Source organism: Danio rerio, chromosome 20 (assembly GCF_052040795.2).
Source record: "Danio rerio strain M-AB ecotype USA chromosome 20, GRCz13ab, whole genome shotgun sequence".
NCBI classification, from domain to species: Eukaryota; Metazoa; Chordata; class Actinopteri; order Cypriniformes; family Danionidae; genus Danio; species Danio rerio.
This window is the reverse complement of record NC_141040.1, coordinates 7,626,876-7,645,652: the sequence shown is the minus strand read 5'-3', so window position 1 is coordinate 7,645,652 and position 18,777 is coordinate 7,626,876. Positions and strand designations below refer to the sequence as shown.

General features: G+C 35.6%; 1 protein-coding gene across 5 annotated transcripts in view; it reads left to right on the top strand.

Moving 5' to 3' along the window:
* The window catches only part of usp24 (ubiquitin specific peptidase 24), a 150,281-nt gene that overhangs the window by 119,920 nt on the left and 11,584 nt on the right, over positions 1-18,777 (top strand). For 2 of the 5 annotated variants that reach the window (XM_087297922.1, XM_087297920.1), the window contains 10 exons: positions 1,372-1,513; positions 1,601-1,720; positions 3,418-3,638; positions 4,555-4,679; positions 8,511-8,628; positions 8,727-8,877; positions 10,921-11,016; positions 11,099-11,202; positions 13,748-13,861; positions 17,961-18,168. In XM_087297922.1, the coding sequence (XP_087154048.1) occupies positions 1,372-1,513; positions 1,601-1,720; positions 3,418-3,638; positions 4,555-4,679; positions 8,511-8,628; positions 8,727-8,877; positions 10,921-11,016; positions 11,099-11,202; positions 13,748-13,861; positions 17,961-18,168 (1,399 nt within the window). Of the gene's footprint in view, positions 1-1,371; positions 1,514-1,600; positions 1,721-3,417; positions 3,639-4,554; positions 4,680-8,510; positions 8,653-8,726; positions 8,878-10,920; positions 11,017-11,098; positions 11,418-12,469; positions 13,150-13,747; positions 13,862-17,960; positions 18,169-18,777 lie in introns of those variants that run through there. The other 3 variants (XM_087297921.1, XM_087297919.1, XR_015518055.1) reach the window with 2 other exon arrangements.

Here is an 18,777-nt window from a genome sequence, read left to right as displayed (position 1 = left end):
GCTGGTCAGTCAAATGAACAGCTACAGTAAATCTATCTTGACCAGCCTAGGCAGGCTGGGAGCCCAGCCAAAACCAGCTATGTCCAGCTTAAACCAGGCTGGTCAAGCTTGCTTAAGCTGGTTTTAGCTGGTCAATTCCCTGACCAGCTAAGACCAGGCTGGAAATGGCCAAAAACCCTCAAAAACCAGGGTAGTCGGCCAGCTAAAACCAGCCAACCAGCCAAGACTGGTTTTAGCAGTTTTGTTTTTTTTTTTTGACAGGGCTTGCTGAAAAATAATTAATAGAAGACTAAAATATGTATTTTTTTGTTTGTTTTCTTATTGTTTAGACCCAAGTATCATTCTAATAAATGTTGGGATGTAGCATTCTAATCTATTTCACAAATCTTATTTTCAATATTTAGATATTGTTTTCTTATTTTTACTTTAATCTTATAATTTCAGTATTATTGAACAGAACACACTATTTGTCTAACTGATATAGTTAAAGACATTATTGAACTAGCAAATTACAGCCAACAACACAAATAAATACAAAAAAAATATATCTCAGTATGAAAAGGGAAATAAGAAAACTGATTACGTTGTTCTGGTCGGTCTTACAATAATTTTGTCTTTTGTTATTGATTTATTTTATTGACTGGTTTCACTTTAAGATTTTTTTCCACAACGAAAAAAAAAAATGTCTCTCTTTTTTATTTTTATTTCACTGTTTACTTTAAAATTTGTTCAAACAACTATGCTTTCTCAACTAAAACTGCACATGGAGTTCACAGCATTAACTAAAATGATAAACCCTAAGAAGCTGTGGTTTACAATGAATTTATAACAGCTTAGGTGCTTTTTAATGCACAACAAGAATCGAGCTGTCAGCTTCACTGGGATCATTGATTTTATAAAACGGTTATTCTATGAGTGTAGCAAGGTTTTACAAAATAAAAAAAACTAAGCAGATGAATAGTAATTATTTTAATAAAAACCTTGTTCTTCCCCAAAAAATTTAGTTCCTCAGAAATCACTGTGAATGCAAACAAATTGATTGCAGAGCAACAAGGATGTAGCAACACACACTGGCACTGCAATACTGATGTGTTGAGGTCACATTGAGGTCAATGTATGATTGTTAAGTATTTACAACACCTTTAAACATGGCTCAACCAATTAGAGTCAAGGACTGGAAGAATAGGTTTTATATTGTAAAACAAGGCACTTGCATAAATGAACAAAATGTAACTGTGGTGTGACTGCTATCAATAGTATGGAAAAGTGCAATTTTATCATTTAAAATATTTTAGTAACAGTAGGTATCGATATATAAATACACTACCGTCACAATTCATTGACCTTCGGAGGTTGTGCTGTTGTTTGCAGGTATGAGCGTGAGGAGACCTTCATGGCTCTGAATTTGGGTGTGACGTCCTGTCAGAGTCTGGAAATCTCTCTGGATCAGTTCGTCAGAGGGGAAGTGCTTGATGGCAGCAATGCGTATTACTGCGAGAAGTGTAAAGAGAAGGTACAGTCTGATGTGTTCTTATTAGTAAAGAATTGCATGGTAATCTATGCCATGTGCTCAATCTATGCCATTCTGTGTGTGTTGCAGAGGACCACTGTGAAGCGGACCTGTATAAAGTCCCTGCCCAGTGTGCTGGTCATTCACCTCATGAGATTCGGCTTTGACTGGGAGAGCGGACGCTCCATCAAATATGACGAGCAGATCAGAGTAAGCGTCCAGCATCAGCTTTGTAGTTCACATATCATGTAGTGTTGGGCGTAAATGAGTAATTAATTCATAAATACATAGATATTTTTTCTTTTTATGCCACTATTAATGATATATGGTCTCTAAGGAATTTGAAAAGTCTATTGTATTGCTTTCCAAGGTTCCATACAGTAAAAACAGTGATACTGTTACAGTTAAAATAGCGATATTTTGTTTTTCTTTAATATATATTGCGATATGAATACAGTTTCTTACAGATACCTTGGTAACACTTTAGTTTAAGGTCAAAGTTAACAAACCATAGTAGTTGGGTTTAGATTTTAGGGAGGATTAGATGTAGAATAAGATCATACTTTATACTACTAATGAACACTTAATATCTTAATAATAAGCAGGTAATAAGCCAGTAGTTAATAGCGTAAATTGTGACCTAAAATAAAGTGTTACCAAAATAATTTTAAAAAACATATTGCGATTAAAAAGTATAACCATAGAGCAACAAAAATGTCAAATCAACAGTTCTTTATGGTTTTCCATAGTCAAACAGTATTCAGGTACAGAAATTGAATAATGTAATGTAAAATAACACGTTTAGCCTTCACTGTATTAATAATTCAGACAAATTAGTCTTCATTAAAGTTACAAATCTACTTTTTTGTGCTTGAATGCTTTATACTCTCTTGAAATACCTTTAAAACACACACAAAGGATAAAGTTTTACAATCTTATAAATTCTCTGAATTTGTTGACTTATATTTTCACAAAAGTATTTTAGAACATTAAAGTTCCTATGAAATTAAAATAAAAAGTTATAGATGTTAGCTTCACTATTGTTCGTTTTTAGGATATCTTTAAGCTAGTGCACACCAAAACAGTGACAAAATATGCGTTTAGAAGATATAAAACTAATATAAACATGTAAAGCTTATAGTTTGTCTCTTCCGCCTAAATGGATCAACGGTTTTATTCATGTCACCTCATACTTATAGTTATGCTCTATGTAGTATATGACATGCCCCACCCCCTTTAAGATGCTTCACATTTGATGCTCTTAAAGGGGAAATGAAGCACTCAGTCAAGTTTACCTTTTTTTGTACATTGGATTTCACTTTAATGAAAATATATTAAACAAACTCGATTAATGTAACCATTTAAAGAAAACAGGGTGTTTTACTATAGATTTTAGACCTAGGGCGCTGCCATATTGGAATGTCGCTGTGTCTGATGTCAGTGGCTAATCGGGGAAAGGAACAATCATATGACTCCCTATGATTATACCTGACCATTACAAAAAATCTTTAGTGTCTAACCCTGTACTAGTCTAAAAATTTCATTCTTAATGGTCTTAAAAAAAAAAAAGTTTAAAGTTCTTAAAAAGTCTTAAATTTGACTTGTTGAAACCTGCGGAAACTACACACTCACTGGCAGAGCTGTGAGGAAAAACTAAACGCTATTGGCTGTTTTTTTTTTTAAAGGGGAGGGCCTACACTATGTCCCGCCCTCTTTTCACATTTTAGTTGAGATTACGTCAAACATCGAATAAACATTCACATTAAAAAGCATTCATGAGACCCATAAGAAACTCTTGGTCTAATTTGCTTTCTATGCAAAATCACTTTAGTAAATTGAATTTTGATGTGTCTTTAAAAAGTGTACCTCCACTTTATTCATTTGTTTTCACTTTAACATGCTCTTAGTTCCCGTGGGTGCTGAACATGGAGCCCTACACTGTGTCAGGAATGGCCCGCCAGGATTCCAGTGCAGATCATGGAGAGAATGGAAGAGGGGGTGAGGCTGGATCAGGGGGATCACCTCGGAAGAAAGTCACCATCTCTGAGAACTACGAGCTGGTGGGAGTGGTGGTCCATAGCGGACAGGCCCATGCCGGACACTATTACTCCTTCATCAAAGACCGCCGGTGAGTGTTTTGCAGTTTGTGAGGGATTATTTCTGTTTAGTTATTGATCTGGGTCCAAAGACTACTGAGTTACAGGATTCATCAGACACAACTGATCACCTAAAAAGAAATTTTAAAATTATGTAATTTATGCACACTAGGTTGTATAATTAAATTGTATTTAAAGACAAGTAATTTTCAATAAAAAGTCTATTTATACACCTATATTTGACTTGTTTTGACACTATATAAAATATGCAGCTGAGAAATAACTAAAGATTGTAAAAAAAAAAAGAATATTTTAGGTAGATAAAGACACTCCATCAGCCTTTTGGTCTAAATTTCATATACATTGGTATTTAAAAGAACTCTGTAAAGCTTTGGGAGCACAAACTTGATTGGACTATGGCAAACCAATTTTCTCCTAGGGTCAAGAGAACATGTTAGTTTTGGGTGATTTTTGACTGACAAGAATGTTTTTGAAACTTTGACTTACCTAAACAATGATGAGTGATTAATACTTGGGTTTAATGCAAGCTAACAAACCCCTAAAGTGTGAAAAGTGGTAAAAGATTGCATCATGCATCATAACATTACAGTATTCTTGTGTTAAAGGATCCAATATGACTTGTATTTGAACGACACATTTGTGAAGTTCTGCAGAGAGTCTATTTCCACAGTGCAGACTCTTTATGTACTTACTTCAACGGTTGTAATATCTAAAACGTAAGATTAATGTTTCCGGGAGGTATTTGCCCCTCCATGTGTATTTATGGGTCTCTGGAGGGCCATGCTTCTGTTTTGTATGTTTTATGAGTCTTAAAACTCTCCCAGATGCTTGGCTGTATGATGGTGTAGTTATTTTTTGAGGGAATGAAAGAATGTTTGGGTGACCATGATAAACATCTCTTAACATGCATTTTGTTTTCTTGTTTAGGGGTAGTGCACGAGGACGCTGGTATAAGTTTAACGACAATGTTGTGGAAGAGTTTGACATGAACGATGAGACTCTGGAGTACGAGTGTTTTGGGGGGGAATACAGACCCAAAGTTTATGACCAGTGTAAGTCATTCATATTTCTTTGAATCAGTGTAAATAAATGATGTCAAAAGTACATGCACTCAAGTAGCAATATAATGAGAGATCATTAGGCAACAGCATTGTCCGATCACCAGGACAAAGTCATACAATACTCTATTTAAACATGCTGTATGTAAGTTTTTGACTCTTCTAAAGTATAAAAATACCCTAATACTTTTGCAGATATTTAAAGGGTCATGACACCCCTACTTTCAGTTCAGATCTACCTCAGAATTTTTTCAAAAGATGCATCATACTGGGCATGGAGCTCCGCGAGCAAAGGGCAGGAGTGGGCATGGCCAGCAGGGGAGAAAGAACAACTGTTGTCAGTTAGCTCACAAAATGAGACCCAAACCATGAGGAGACGCATGATTTTATAGTTTACAAAGTTAAATGCAAAAAAAGAAACAGTAATTTAATCTCCTGCTACATTTCTCATTTGTATTTTCATATACAGATAACCACAATTTATATAATTATAAATATAATCGTGTTCATATAAACACTATAAATTAATTTTTTTCTCTCAATCCGTGGGTCTGTTTTTCACAGTTAGGCACTGGCAGGTCTGCCTCCCCTTCGGAAAGCCCGTGCAGTCATGAATAATTAAGAAGCTGGCTCTTCTCATAGGTTAAGAAAACTCCGCTATGAATAATAATGAGAAACTGATGTGTCATCTTTGCATTTGCAGTTTTGTGCTACGTCACCGATTTTGATCCCGCCCAAAAAATATTTTGAATCTGGAATATGAAATTAGCTGACTAAAAAGGTCAAAATTTTCCAGTTTTCCCAACAAGTAAAGCTGACAGGTGCTAACATTGTCTTAACTAATGTCCAACACACACAAATCTGTTAAAGTCTCAAAAAAAAATTACTCAAAAGGTTTTTTTGACCTTTAAGAAACATGCCAAGTGATATTTGTTTATCAGAAAAACAAAGCTGAAGTTAGTCATTATGTTTTGAAAAGGTGTGTTATGTGCCAGAATGTCTGTCAGCCTTAAATCAGCCTTCAGACGCAATAGGCAGGCACAACTCCTGTTGTTGTTGTCAAACTGGCAACCTGCGCTTGCGTAGAGTAAAAATGTGTTTTTAACCAGTACTACAATACTTAGTTCAATCACTTACATATTGCACATTTAAGCTGCAGGATTTTAAACGTATTTGATGTACAGTGATTTATTATTATTTTTCAAATGATTTTTATGAACATTTTGGTCTTTGTGGTTTAATAAATATCTCAGGAATGCAGTTAGATATTGTTAATCCAAAATTTAAATTTGCTGTCATTCTACTCACCTCAAGCAATCCAAGATGTACCTTGGGGTTTACACAATATTTTTAGCTAAAATCGTGGTTTTTGCTGATACAGAAAGTGCAAGTCAATGGCTGCCGGCACATTGTGAGTCTATATACAGGCAAAACAAAAATAAAATGAAACAATTAAATGTGCAAGAAACATTTTTGACAACAATTATTACCAATTTATTCAAGGGCTATTAAAGTGCACTTTATTTTCTGAAGCAAAGCTGAATTTTCTGCAGTTGTTAGTTCACTTTTAGTGTCATAGGATTGCTCATACTGTCAATCCTTTGTAAAGTCAATCCTTTGTACTTAATCAGAATTATGAAAAAAATATTTCAAGAAAACTTCATTCCACTTAAATGCAGCCTTAAGTGAAAGACTTTATTAAAATGTAAAAAAAAAAAAAGTAATTATTATAAATAAAAATTTACTTCTATGCAAACTTTAATAATTTTTTTGTCTGTATTTTTATTTAATTTATTTTATTTTTGCTTTTATGCCTTTACAAATGATTAATGCTCCGTATGTGTTTTTTTAAGATTGTGGATTAATTGTCACAATAGCTATTTTAATAAATTTTTTTATCAAGGAGGAAATATACATGAATAGTAATTATAAGTGAAAATGATTTTTTTTACTGCAAGAATTTCTTAATGCACAAAAAAAAAACACGTAAATTTTATTCACGTTTTAACATCGCAGAATAAAAACAGCAAATGTACATAAAATCTGACATTTTTATCCAATGAGAAAATGTACATAAAATGCCTAACCCAAAGTTTGTCTGTACAATGATTTGTTTAAATAACGTTTGTCTGTACAATGATTTGTTTAAATAACCCCACAGAAATGATTTTATTTTGTTTGTTATTGCATCTGAAAAGTCCAAAGCAATTTATTATAGAGAACAAAAGAGGTTTCCTTGTTGTATAAATTATTTTTATTTTTAATTTTAGTAATTGACGCAGTTTCCCAGAAAGAAACACTGCTTTATTTGCTAATTATTTATGTAATATTCTAATTTTAAACAGTAAAAATTGCAGCATTGGATGAAAACACAACTATTGCAATCTTCATCACTATTCATGATCTGGCTATTATTACACTCACCAGCCACTTTATTAGGTACACCTTACTAGAACCGGGTAGACCCTTTTTGCCTTCAGAACTGCCTTAATCCTTTGTAGCATAGATTTAACAAGGTACTGTAAATATTCCTCAGAGGTTTTGGTCTATATTGACATGATAGCATCATGCATTTGCTGCAGATTTTTGGCTGCACATGCATGATGCGAATCTCCCGTTCCACCACATCCCAAATGTGCTCTATTGAATTGAGGTCTGGTGACTGTGAAGGTCATTTGAGTACAGTAAATTAACATTAACGAACAGATGGACAGTGTACCCGACACCAATGACATGTGGAGTTCTACAAGGCTCAATTCTGGCACCTCTCCTGTTCAACCTCTCTATGCTCCCTCTAAGCCAAATAATGAGAAAGAAACAAATCTCCTACCACAGCTATGCTGATGACACTTATATCTACTTAGCCTTACTGCCTAACTACTACACCCCCATTGACACCCTCTGCCAATGCATTGATAAAATGAACAGTTGGATGAGCCAAGCCTTCTGTTAAACAAAGAGAAAACTAAAGTCATACATTTGGGAACAAAGTTGAAATTCTCAAGGAGAATGCGTACCTTGGCTTTAAGGGTCAAACCACAAAAAACAAGTTCAAGAATCTTGGTGTGACTCTGGAGTCAGATCTAAGTTTCAACTGTCATGTCAAAACAGTTTGTAAATTAGCACACTACCATCTCAAAAACATTGCAAGAACTAGATGCTTTGTTTCCAGTGAGGACTTATAGAAACTTGTTCATGCTTTTATCAGCAGCATGCTTTTAACGCTGCGGCCAGGATTCTTACCAGAACCAGGAAATCAGAGCACATCACACCTGTCCTCAGTTCTTTACACTGGCTCCATAGTGTCTATAAATCACTAAATGGCCTAGGACCTCAATACATTACAGATATGCTCACTAAATACAAACCTAACAGATCACTCTGATCTTTAGGATCAAATAAACTAGAAATTCCAAGAGTTCAGTCAAAGCAGGGTGAATCTGCTTATATCAACTACGCCCCTCGCTGTTAGAATCAGCTTCCAGAAATGATCAGATGTGCTCCAACATTAGGCACATTTAAATCGACACTAAAAACGCATCTGTTTAGCTGTGCCTTTACATAATGAGCACTGTGCTACGACCGACAGATCGCACTATTATGTCTTTCTTTTCTTTTTCATTCTTTTATAACCTATTTTAACATTTTTATTCATTTTTATCAGTTTATTTTTATCATTTTTATTGTTTGTTTTTATTTTATTGGATTGTACATAAAATAATTAAGTTGTCCCAAAAAAATTGAGAATGGTGTTCTTTCAGCTCATTTTAATTGAGTAGTTTGAACAAGCAGTAAACTAATCCTTTTTAATGTGTCATGCTATAGCAAACCCTTACCCGGATGTGCGACGACGCTACTGGAATGCCTACATGCTGTTCTACCAGCGCATCAGTGACCAGAACTCACCCGTCCTGCCCAAAAAGAGCCGTGTCAGCATCATGAGGCAAGAAGCAGAGGATCTCTCTCTGTGAGTCTTAATAGCTTCTGCATGAGAGCTTGAATGTGGACTCGGTTATTAATGTTGATAATTCTTGTTGTCAGGTCAGCACCCTCCTCTCCGGAGATCTCACCCCAGTCTTCTCCACGACCACCCAGAGCCAACAACGACCGGCTCACCCTGCTCACACGCCTGGTCAAGAAAGGAGAAAAGAAAGGTCTGTTTGTGGAGAAGATGCCCGCCAGGATCTTTCAGGTACAGATTTGAATTATTATTATTTGTTTGTTCAGGTTTTTGAGATGCTTCAATAAAATAAACAAATTGAAAATTACTTTATATATACAGTGCTTGCGTAAATGAGTACATTCCCTTCTGAAAATCCCCTTGTTTTATTAAATAGTTATGTATAGTAGATTTTGGTCACCTGACAGCTATATGAATAAAAAATATATAATACTTTTAAATTCAATTGAGTTATTGCGAAAATTGATATGTTTCTTTTGATTTTTTCTGATTATTTTTTCCCCCAAAATATTTGAATTATTGTCAGCGTTTTTGTCATATTGATTTTAAATGAAATTATATTAAAATGTCCATACCTACAGTACACATATGCCTATAAAATGATTAATTAATATATAGATAGATTTATTTGTGCATGTTAGTTAATATTTAAAAGTTTGGTAACACGTTAGCTCAAGGATTAACTAGTGGCTTATTAGCAGGGCCAGGCAGAATCTGTGGCCATTTTTGCTTTTTCGGCACAGAATTTTATTAAAAAAAATTTGTGGATTTATGCAAAATATTTTTTGGGAGTGTTATAAAACTTAATATATGAAGTAATTATTATTATTTTTTTTTTACTTTTATTTAATGTTTACTGTGCAAATCCAATTACTACCACTTATCTGGCAAATAAGCAAGTCTGTCATGTTATATCGCTGCTAAAAGATAATACTCTACAAACTGTATTGTAAATAACCCATATGAGCATTTTCATATTAGTCAATAACTTTACTGAAATCATTTAAAAACTCAATAACTATAAATTTACACACATTTGCACAATTAAATAAGTAGACTTCATGATGGGCTTAAAATCTGCAGATTTCTGCGTGCACAGATTCTGTGTGGGCCTACTTATTATCTACCTGTTAAGATATTGATATTTATTATTTGTATTTTGAGTTTACTCGCTTCATTCGTGCATCAAAATCAGCTTCACTCGCGCGTCAAATTCACTTCACAACAGACAGGGATTCGCCTGATGGGCAGGGCTTCCGTCTGCCCGGTGACATTAGCTTTGTTGCTAAATGTCAAACATGGATTTTATTGAGAAAATAACGGTGTTTATGTGCTTCATGAAGGCTGAAAAACAGTGTTTATTTGTTTGGAGCTGTGTCTGAGTCCACTAGATCCTTTCAGAAGTGCACCCAACTCTGTGAGCTCATAAACTCTTTCAGAAACTTTACCTGGATGATGGAGGCTTTCAGCGGTGCTTCTAAATAAGCCGAGCCCAGTTTCATAAACTGTCGTCTGTGTGTGCTGGAGGATTTTCCCCTGGGACATCAACAACAGGCGCTACGTCATAATCAGGCCCCCACAAGAGCAAGCTCCTCATTGGTTAACGGGGCACGAATGTCCGCTGAAGTTCAGATTTTTGAACTCGAGTGATTCTCACGAAATGCTCAATTCGCGCCGCAGGATGTCTATTCACAAGTTTGCATTGACTTAACATGTAAATCACTAACGCTTGATGCTTCTTCCGTCTCTGGTGTGAACACAGCATTATTGTACATTGATAATCCTACCAAATACCTAAACCTATCTACTAGCTTAATAACTATTCATAAGCTATTCATAATCATAAAATTCAGAGTTTGAGGCAAAAGTCACAGTTAATAATTTGTTCATAGCTTAAATTGTACCATAAAAGAAACTGTGACCTAATAAATAATTTTAGAATCAGATAAATAATATATATTTAATATATTTTATTTTCAGATAATATATATATATATATATATTTTTTTTTTTTTTTTTTTGTATCATTATTATTATTTTTTTATATAATTTTTTATTTATTTATTTTTCTTCCCCACTATAACAACGAAAAAATCATTGTACTAACTAAAATTTTCAGATACTAAAAATATGATTCACATCAAAATATATAATTAAAAAAGAGATATATTTTTGTGCTCCAGTTAATTTTTGAAGATTGTTGTTTTGAGTATTACCTTGCATTGGTATTGTTTTGGTAATGTTTGACAATGTTTGTTTTTTGGGGCTCTGCAGATGGTGAGAGATGAAAATCTGAAGTTTATGAAGAACAGAGATGTTTACAACAGCGATTATTTCAGCTTCACGTTGTCTCTGGCCTCTGTCAACGCTGTAAGCTTTCAGTATTTATTTGATTATTGTCTCTTCAATAAGCTTTGCATATTCCCTATTGTGAGATTAAATGTTTTTACAGACAAAGTTAAAGCATGCATCATATCAGGCCATGGCAAAGACAAGTCTGCAGTTGGCCGTCCAGTTCCTCCTCCACACATACCTGCGCACTAAAAAGAAACTCAGGTAAGACACTGCTTTTGTTTATATAATACAAGGTGGGCCATGTATATGCATACACCCTAATTAAATGGGAATGGTTGGTGATATTAAGGTTCTGTTTGTGGCACATTATTATATGTGAGGGGGTAAACTTTTCAAGATGGGTGGTGACCATGATGGCCACTTTGAAGTTGGCCATCTTGAATCCAACTTTAGTTTTTTCAATAGGAAGAGAGCAAGTGTGCCGCAAGCCTGCGTTTGAGTGAAGGTCTCGGCCGTTAGATCGCCCCCTGGGGGCTGGCTGCAGTACAAGTCATAAAGCCCGCCTCCTCCGTGTTAATGAAGGAGACTTGAGCCCAAATAAAAAAAATTATTACACTTGCAATAAAATGTCCCGAAAGATGGTTCTGGTCGATTAAGGCACTGGTTATTGTGCTGAAATAGGTGCAGATCTTCATTTTTGTAAACAGTTTGTTTTTAGCAGTAATTTAATGCTGGGCGTGTCATCGTGATTGACAGCTGTGATTGACAGTTTCTCAAAGCAGCGCGTCTGAGCTTCGGTAGGAGACTGAAGTGTTATTACTCGATTTCTGTGATATTTTACCATGACAAAATGAGTTCAGCAGTAAACTATAGTTTCTGACATACATGATCCTGGTGGAACACTGTTTATTCGCTGAGGTCAGGGCTTTTTTCGGGCTTTATTAGTTTGCTGATACACGCCTAACCACCCAGATGACAAAATACACTCGGACCAGTTCGGCTAGATTGTCGCCTGCCGGAGACTTACCCCTCAGAGCTCAGACTGACTACCTCTGCTGGACCTACTCCGGATGCCTGGACTCACAGCCCGATTCCAGCCCGAGTCAATCGAGCCAGATGCGGCGGCCGAGCGAGCCGGCGCTGCCGCATGCGAGGCGGAATCAGCTCGCGACACCGCGAGTAGGTTATGCGCTGCGGCCCGGAGCTGGCACGATTGAATATATAAAACCCACATATTTGTTAACGTTATTACATCCATTTGTGTTGATATGACAGCAAACGCATGCTGAGAAGTTCGGAGGGCGTGGTTGATTTTACATAAAGCGTTCGGTTGAAAGCTCGACTCCGCTCATTTTCGCGGCTCCTCCTCTGGCTCCATCAGACAGTCCTTCTGCGCATGTCAAGGCTCCAATTTCAGCAGTCTTTTGCGACAGTTTGTGCCCGTCAAGCAGGCGTTTTGCCCTCAAGGCGTTCAATGTGAAAAGGGGCTGTCGCGTCGTCCATATTTTTTACAGTCATTGGAAGAGAGTCATTTGACACATCAAACTTATTGGGAATTTTACAAGAAAAACAATGGTTTGCTTGATTTGAACGTAACTTTATTCTTTCATGAGTTATTTACAAGTTTCTGACCACTTACAAAATCTGTTCAATGTGCTGTTCATGGTGTTTGATTGTCAATGCAAACCTTTTTTCCTACTGTTCACACACTGATATCAACACTGCAGGAGAAATGCCAGCACAGGCTTTCAGTATCTGTAGTTTTAGGTGCTGCACATCTTGTATCTTCACACCATAGACATCAAAGACAGTGGGGCCATTCTTCTTCAATGAAAACCTCAAGGCTACTGGATATTTGAAATTGCTATATGATGATGTGTTTCCCTCTTCATGCACTGAAGCTGGCACGTTCCCAGTTTTTCCAGCAAGATGGTGCACCACCATATTATGGGTGTCAGGTCCGAGCAATCTTAGATTAGCAGTTTCCTGAAAGGTGGATTGGTCGTCCTGGGCCGGTTGAATGGCCCCCAAGGTCTCCCGATCTGACCCCCTTAGACTCTAATCTTTAGGGTCATCTGAAGGCAATTGTCTACCATTCCCATTTTATTAAGGTGTATCCATATAAATGGCCCACCCTGTACTTCAACTTAAGGGCACTACCGGTTGTCATTATTAAACTTTTGACATACTATTGACAAACTATGACACAAAAAAGAACTTCTGGTGGAAAAATAAAACAAGAACCCCACCACATGACAACAATAAACGTATAAATTCTCACACAGGTGAGTGGGCTTGAAAAACCACCTGTAGAAAACACTCTCTTTCATTTCTATGACACTTTATCTGACTCTTGAACCAGTTTTGAACTGGACATGTTCTTACAATCACTCCATATCATTAAAAACTGATTTTTTTTGAAGGTGTGCTTTACACAGGTAAGTGGGCTTAACAAACCAACCTGTAGAAAAAACTTACCCTCCCGACTCTAGCATCTAGTTCTCTAACAGTTCCTGTCTTTTAATAGCTCATCTTGTGTGTATTGCCTTTTCTTTTTGAATCTCTGAATGCCTCCTTAATTGTAAGTCACTTTAGACAAAAATTTATTTTATAAATAAAAAATGTTAATATAAAAATGTATATACCATTTCATTCAGATATAGTATAAAATGTATATAGATGTAGTATAATGCACTGGAAATTTGCATTAAAGTTTAGCATGAGCAGAATTTTAAGTAAAATGTAAGTGTTCATCAAGTCAACAGTGTATTTGATTAGTGTGGGACTCTTGGGTCTTGTCTCTCAGGGTGGACACAGAGGAGTGGATCGCCACTGTGGAGGTTTTGTTGTCCAAGAGCAGCGAGGCTTGTCAGTGGATGGTCCAGTATCTGGTGGCACCTGAAGGACGGGAGATCATCAAGTAAGCATCAACCTCCAATGCACAAAATGCAGTCAGTGAAATCAACATTGTCTTTTACTAGTAAATGTTGAAGAAAAAGAACCAAAGCACAGTGCTACAAGTGTTACGATTATCATGCTATCGATTTGGTTCAATTTGATATCTCGGTGCATCACGGTACATTGACGTTGCTTTCCACATGGCTCTATTTTGATGATCTATGCGCATAGTCCAAAGCGAAGGGAAAAATAGAAAATGAAGTGCTTTACTAGCGAGAAAACTGTTAAACAGAGCATCTACAGCGTGAGAATGACAGATGAGCCTCTTCATTCTTTACTTTCACTTTCACTCTCGTTGATAGGGAAACGTGTTGTACGCAGACATCCATTAGCCTATAAAAAATGTATTTTGTTTGTTAAGCGCAAAGATTTATTTCAAAACTATCTCCAATTTTCTGTTCTAATTTCCAGCAAACGAATAGTTGAACAATAATAATAATAAAGTGTGGTCAAAAAACAGAGTTATATCCAAATACACATGCTATGACCCATATGGTCTAAAACCTGACACGTGGACAAATCTAAGCTTGTTTTAAATAAACAAATATAAATATGCATATTATAAATAATACTGCTAATAATAATAACATTATACAAAAGCAAATTGTTATGAACAAACTGGAAAAGCCCCCTGAGATGAAGAAGGCATGAAAGTATGGTTTTTATATTTATGAAGGCTTGAAAATAATCATATTTGTAATATTTTAACCCTTTTATTCCTTTTCATTTGTAAAGATATTTGCATATTGCTGTACATCCTGTGTGTATTGAACAATCTTTAAGTGAGGCACAACTAACACACTCTGCGCTGAACTATATACCTGCTTTGATCTGGTTTATTGTGCAATCTATTATAGTTCCTCAAGATAGCAACGCGCCAGCAAAGCGCCTCAATACACCTCCTTTTTTTAGACCACGCCTATTTAAACAGCGTGCTGCAAAACGTCAAAATGACTCTTGTGCCAATCTGAAACTAGCAGACAACAACTGCGTTGTGCATTGCGCTGGGTGTTTGATAGGGTCCACAGTTTTAAATTTTCTTTACAGCACAGCAATTCTTGTATTAAAATGTATAAATATATTTATATACTATTTTCTAAAAAAATTGTCCTTTAATACAAACAATCAGATATATAAACTGTATTTTTAAACAACACAAGCATTTATAGCAAATTAACAAATATAAATATACCGATCGCTTTCTGAGCTTTGTCTACTGAGTTCTTTGTTATACCCCTTTGATTGGTCATGCGCTCAACAGAAAGTGCTGCGATTGGCACTTACACGCTGGCGCTCTTCGCAGCTAAGTGAGACAGATAAATTACAACGGCGATCACAGCTGATTCATAATAGAAGCGGTGGAGAAAACTCTATTACTGTAACAGACGAGAGGAGAGGAAATATAATGCCAGCAAGTAAAACCGGCCACAGTGAGAGAGAGAGAGAGAGAGAGAGAGAGAGAGAGAGAGAGAAATGGAGTTTACTTTCATTCTCTCAATCGCCGTGAAATAGGGGCTTCTGCTGTAAGTGTCAGTGAAAGACTGTCCAGCAAACACAAACACAGTTTCTGTGTTTTTAAGTAGTTGGAGCATTGTAAATAGTCGCGCTCGCATCCCTCGCTATAGTAAGCTACGGCGACATAGCGCATATGATATAAATGACATAATGCATAATACAATGCATAATAACCGGTCATGATTATTACTGAACCAATACCAGATTGTTCATGTCTGCATTGCGCTGCTCCGAAGAAGCAATTAATTTTGACACCCCTACTATTAAGCTCAATTTATGCTTCAGTGTCGAGTGATTGCTTGTTATCCCCTGGTGAATTCGATAGCAACTTTTCATTTTCCATTGGACTCACTTCATAATGTGATTACAGAAGAGTCAAGGAAAATTATCAAAAAAAAATTTATTTGAGCAAAATTCTAATCGTCTAATCTGATTTAATGATTTATGCTAAGCTAACACTAGAAGCTACTTTTGGAATTTGGAATTTTTGCAATTTAATGATTAATTGATTCAACTTTGTTTAAATGAAACACATAAAATTCCCTGACTTATGTGCATATCTGCCTCAGATATTATTTTATTAAAATGACAAAACTCAGCGTCATGATTATTTCTACTTTCTTAGCAGTCAAAATGACATGTCATGTATTTCAGTGTCTTCTACTTTCCCCCATGACTTTAAATGTGCATGCCTCAGTTGCCTAGCAACTTCCTGCTTTTAAAAACATAACTTTACTTTAAACAAGTCTTTCAAAAAACAGCATATTCAGTGCCTTGACAAAAGCCCCTGCTTGAGAAATTGCAAAATGAAAGTGAGTCACGGACATTCGCAGGTGGTCTAATGTAGCCCACCCATACATTTATAGGCTGTATTACCAAAAAGGTTGCATTTCTAGGGTGATGACTTGATTAAAATAAGATGAGGGACATTCAAAGCTTAATTTTGATTTGACAATATGATGTCTTGTAAGAGAATGATCAGAATGGCTGCTTTGTCAATTATAGTAGTTCCACAATTCTAGTTCAAAGTTTTCCTGCCAGACCACCGGAGAACAGCTAAATGAATTCAAAAATGGTAAAACTCAACTCTTTAGTTGTAAAATTATCCTATTTCCCAAAAAAAGAGGAGTGTTCCTTTTAATACCCACTGTTGAAGTCAGAATTCTTAGCCCCCTGAATTATTAGCCTCCCTGTTTATTTTTTTTCACCAGTGTCTGTTTAACGGAGAGAAGATTTCTTCAACACATTTCTAAACATAATATTTTTAATAACTAATTTCTAATAACTGATTTATTTTATCTTTGCCATTTCAAGACACTTCTATACAGCTTGAAATGACATTTTAAAGTCTTAACTAGGTTGATTAGGTTAACTAGGCAGGTTCGGGTAATTAGGCAAGTTTTTGTATAACGATGGTTTGTTCTGTAGACAACCAAAAACATATATAGCTTAAAGAGGCTATTAATTTTGACCTGAAAATGGTTCATAAAAAATTAAAAACTGCTTTTATTTTAGTCGAAATAAAACAAATAAGACTTTCTCCAGAAGAAAAAAATATTATCAGACATACTGTGAAAATTTCTTTGCTTTGTTGAACATCATTTGAAAAATATGAAAAAAAAAAAAAAAGAGCTAATAATTCTGACTTCATCTGTATGCATGTGTGAGTGTAGGCTTGTGCTCATGATCATATAAGAGAATAACAACAGCACATGTGTGAACTATGGCCACAGCTGCTTTCTGTCAGTCTGAATGCTGGTGTCTGTGCAGGGATGTTGATGTGTGGAGTATGTAAGTGTGAATAAGAGATGCCTGGCATGTCTAGAGGTGTTCTGGGGGAATGCGGTGGGGCTGCTCTGCTACACAATTGGTGGGTTGGTATCGGATGGTAGAGCTGCCCCAATCACACCACACTTCAGCCATAGCCAGGGAATGTTCCACAGTGTTTTATGATCCAGTTCTGACAGATTTCCAGCAAAACAAGCAATCATTTCCTTTATCAGTAGAGACCTGGAGCTGTAATTTTGCAAACACTTTTTCCTTGGAAGCAGCAATGGAGCTGGCGCTGCAGGAAGAGTTTCCACAGACCTCCCAATCAGCTCACATGTGTCGACATCCTAGCACATACTCATCCAGAATCTAGAAAACCAGTTTGGATTCTTCTCTACTGCTGTTTTACACACATAAGAGTAAAGAAAATTAATTTTTCAAAATTACTTTACTTTTTTCCAATCATTGTTCTTGAGACAAAGAGCAAATAGTCTACATAACATATATATATATATATATATATATATATATATATATATATATATATATATATATATATATATGCGCGTCACAGGCTGTCATTGTTCAATTGGCCCGACACTATTTAATTGGATGAACATTTTTTTTTAGTTTTATGCCTTACTCAGAATATAAACTACATATAAACCCTTTTAGATCATTTACTTTAATCATTACTATTTCAAAAAAAGTTTCTTAAGACACTGACCTACTGCATATTTAACATTTTTAATAAACCATGTGTTGTTTCTCTGCAGGATCTGCCTGTTGGAGTGCAGTGTGCGAGAGGTGCGTGTTGTAGTGGCCACTATCCTGGAGAAGACCTTAGAGAGTGCTCTCTACTTCCAGGATGCTGGTTTGGACTGTCTGCTGGACATGCTCCTGTCTCTGCTGGATAAAGATGTCCCGGACAACTGCAAGAACTGCTCTCAGTACTTTAGCCTCTTTAGCAACTTTGCTCAGAGGGTGAGAATTATTGTTATTTATGAAAATGTACAAGAAGCTAAAAGAAGCTTCGCTAACATTTTAAAATAAGGCTCAATTAGTTAAATTATTTATTAATATGAACAAACAATTAGTATTACTTTTATTATGGTATGTTATTTAAGTTAGTTCATGTTAACTGCATTAATTAATGTTAACAAGCACAACTTTAGATTTTAATAATGGATTAGTTGATGTTGAACTATGATTAATAAATGCTTTACGAGATTATTCATACTTATTGTTAGTAAATACATTAACTAATGAACTATTATTCCAAAGAGTTTGTGAAGCTTTCAAGGACTACATTGTTCTGAACTGATTTATTAACTTAATAAAAAATTGGGTGAAAGGAATGTTTTTCCTTATTAAAAAGATTCATTAGCGTTAATGATAATAAAGAGACTTTTTGTTTGGAATATAACAAAAATACATTTGCTTCAAACTGTATTCAATAATTATGTAATTATTACTTTTTAGTCCGTTCTTAAGATGAATACAGAATGCCAGACACAGGTTATTATGAAAGTAAAATATCACAGAAAACATTTCATTTTAATTCAGTTCAAAATACACCTAATACACTTGGCA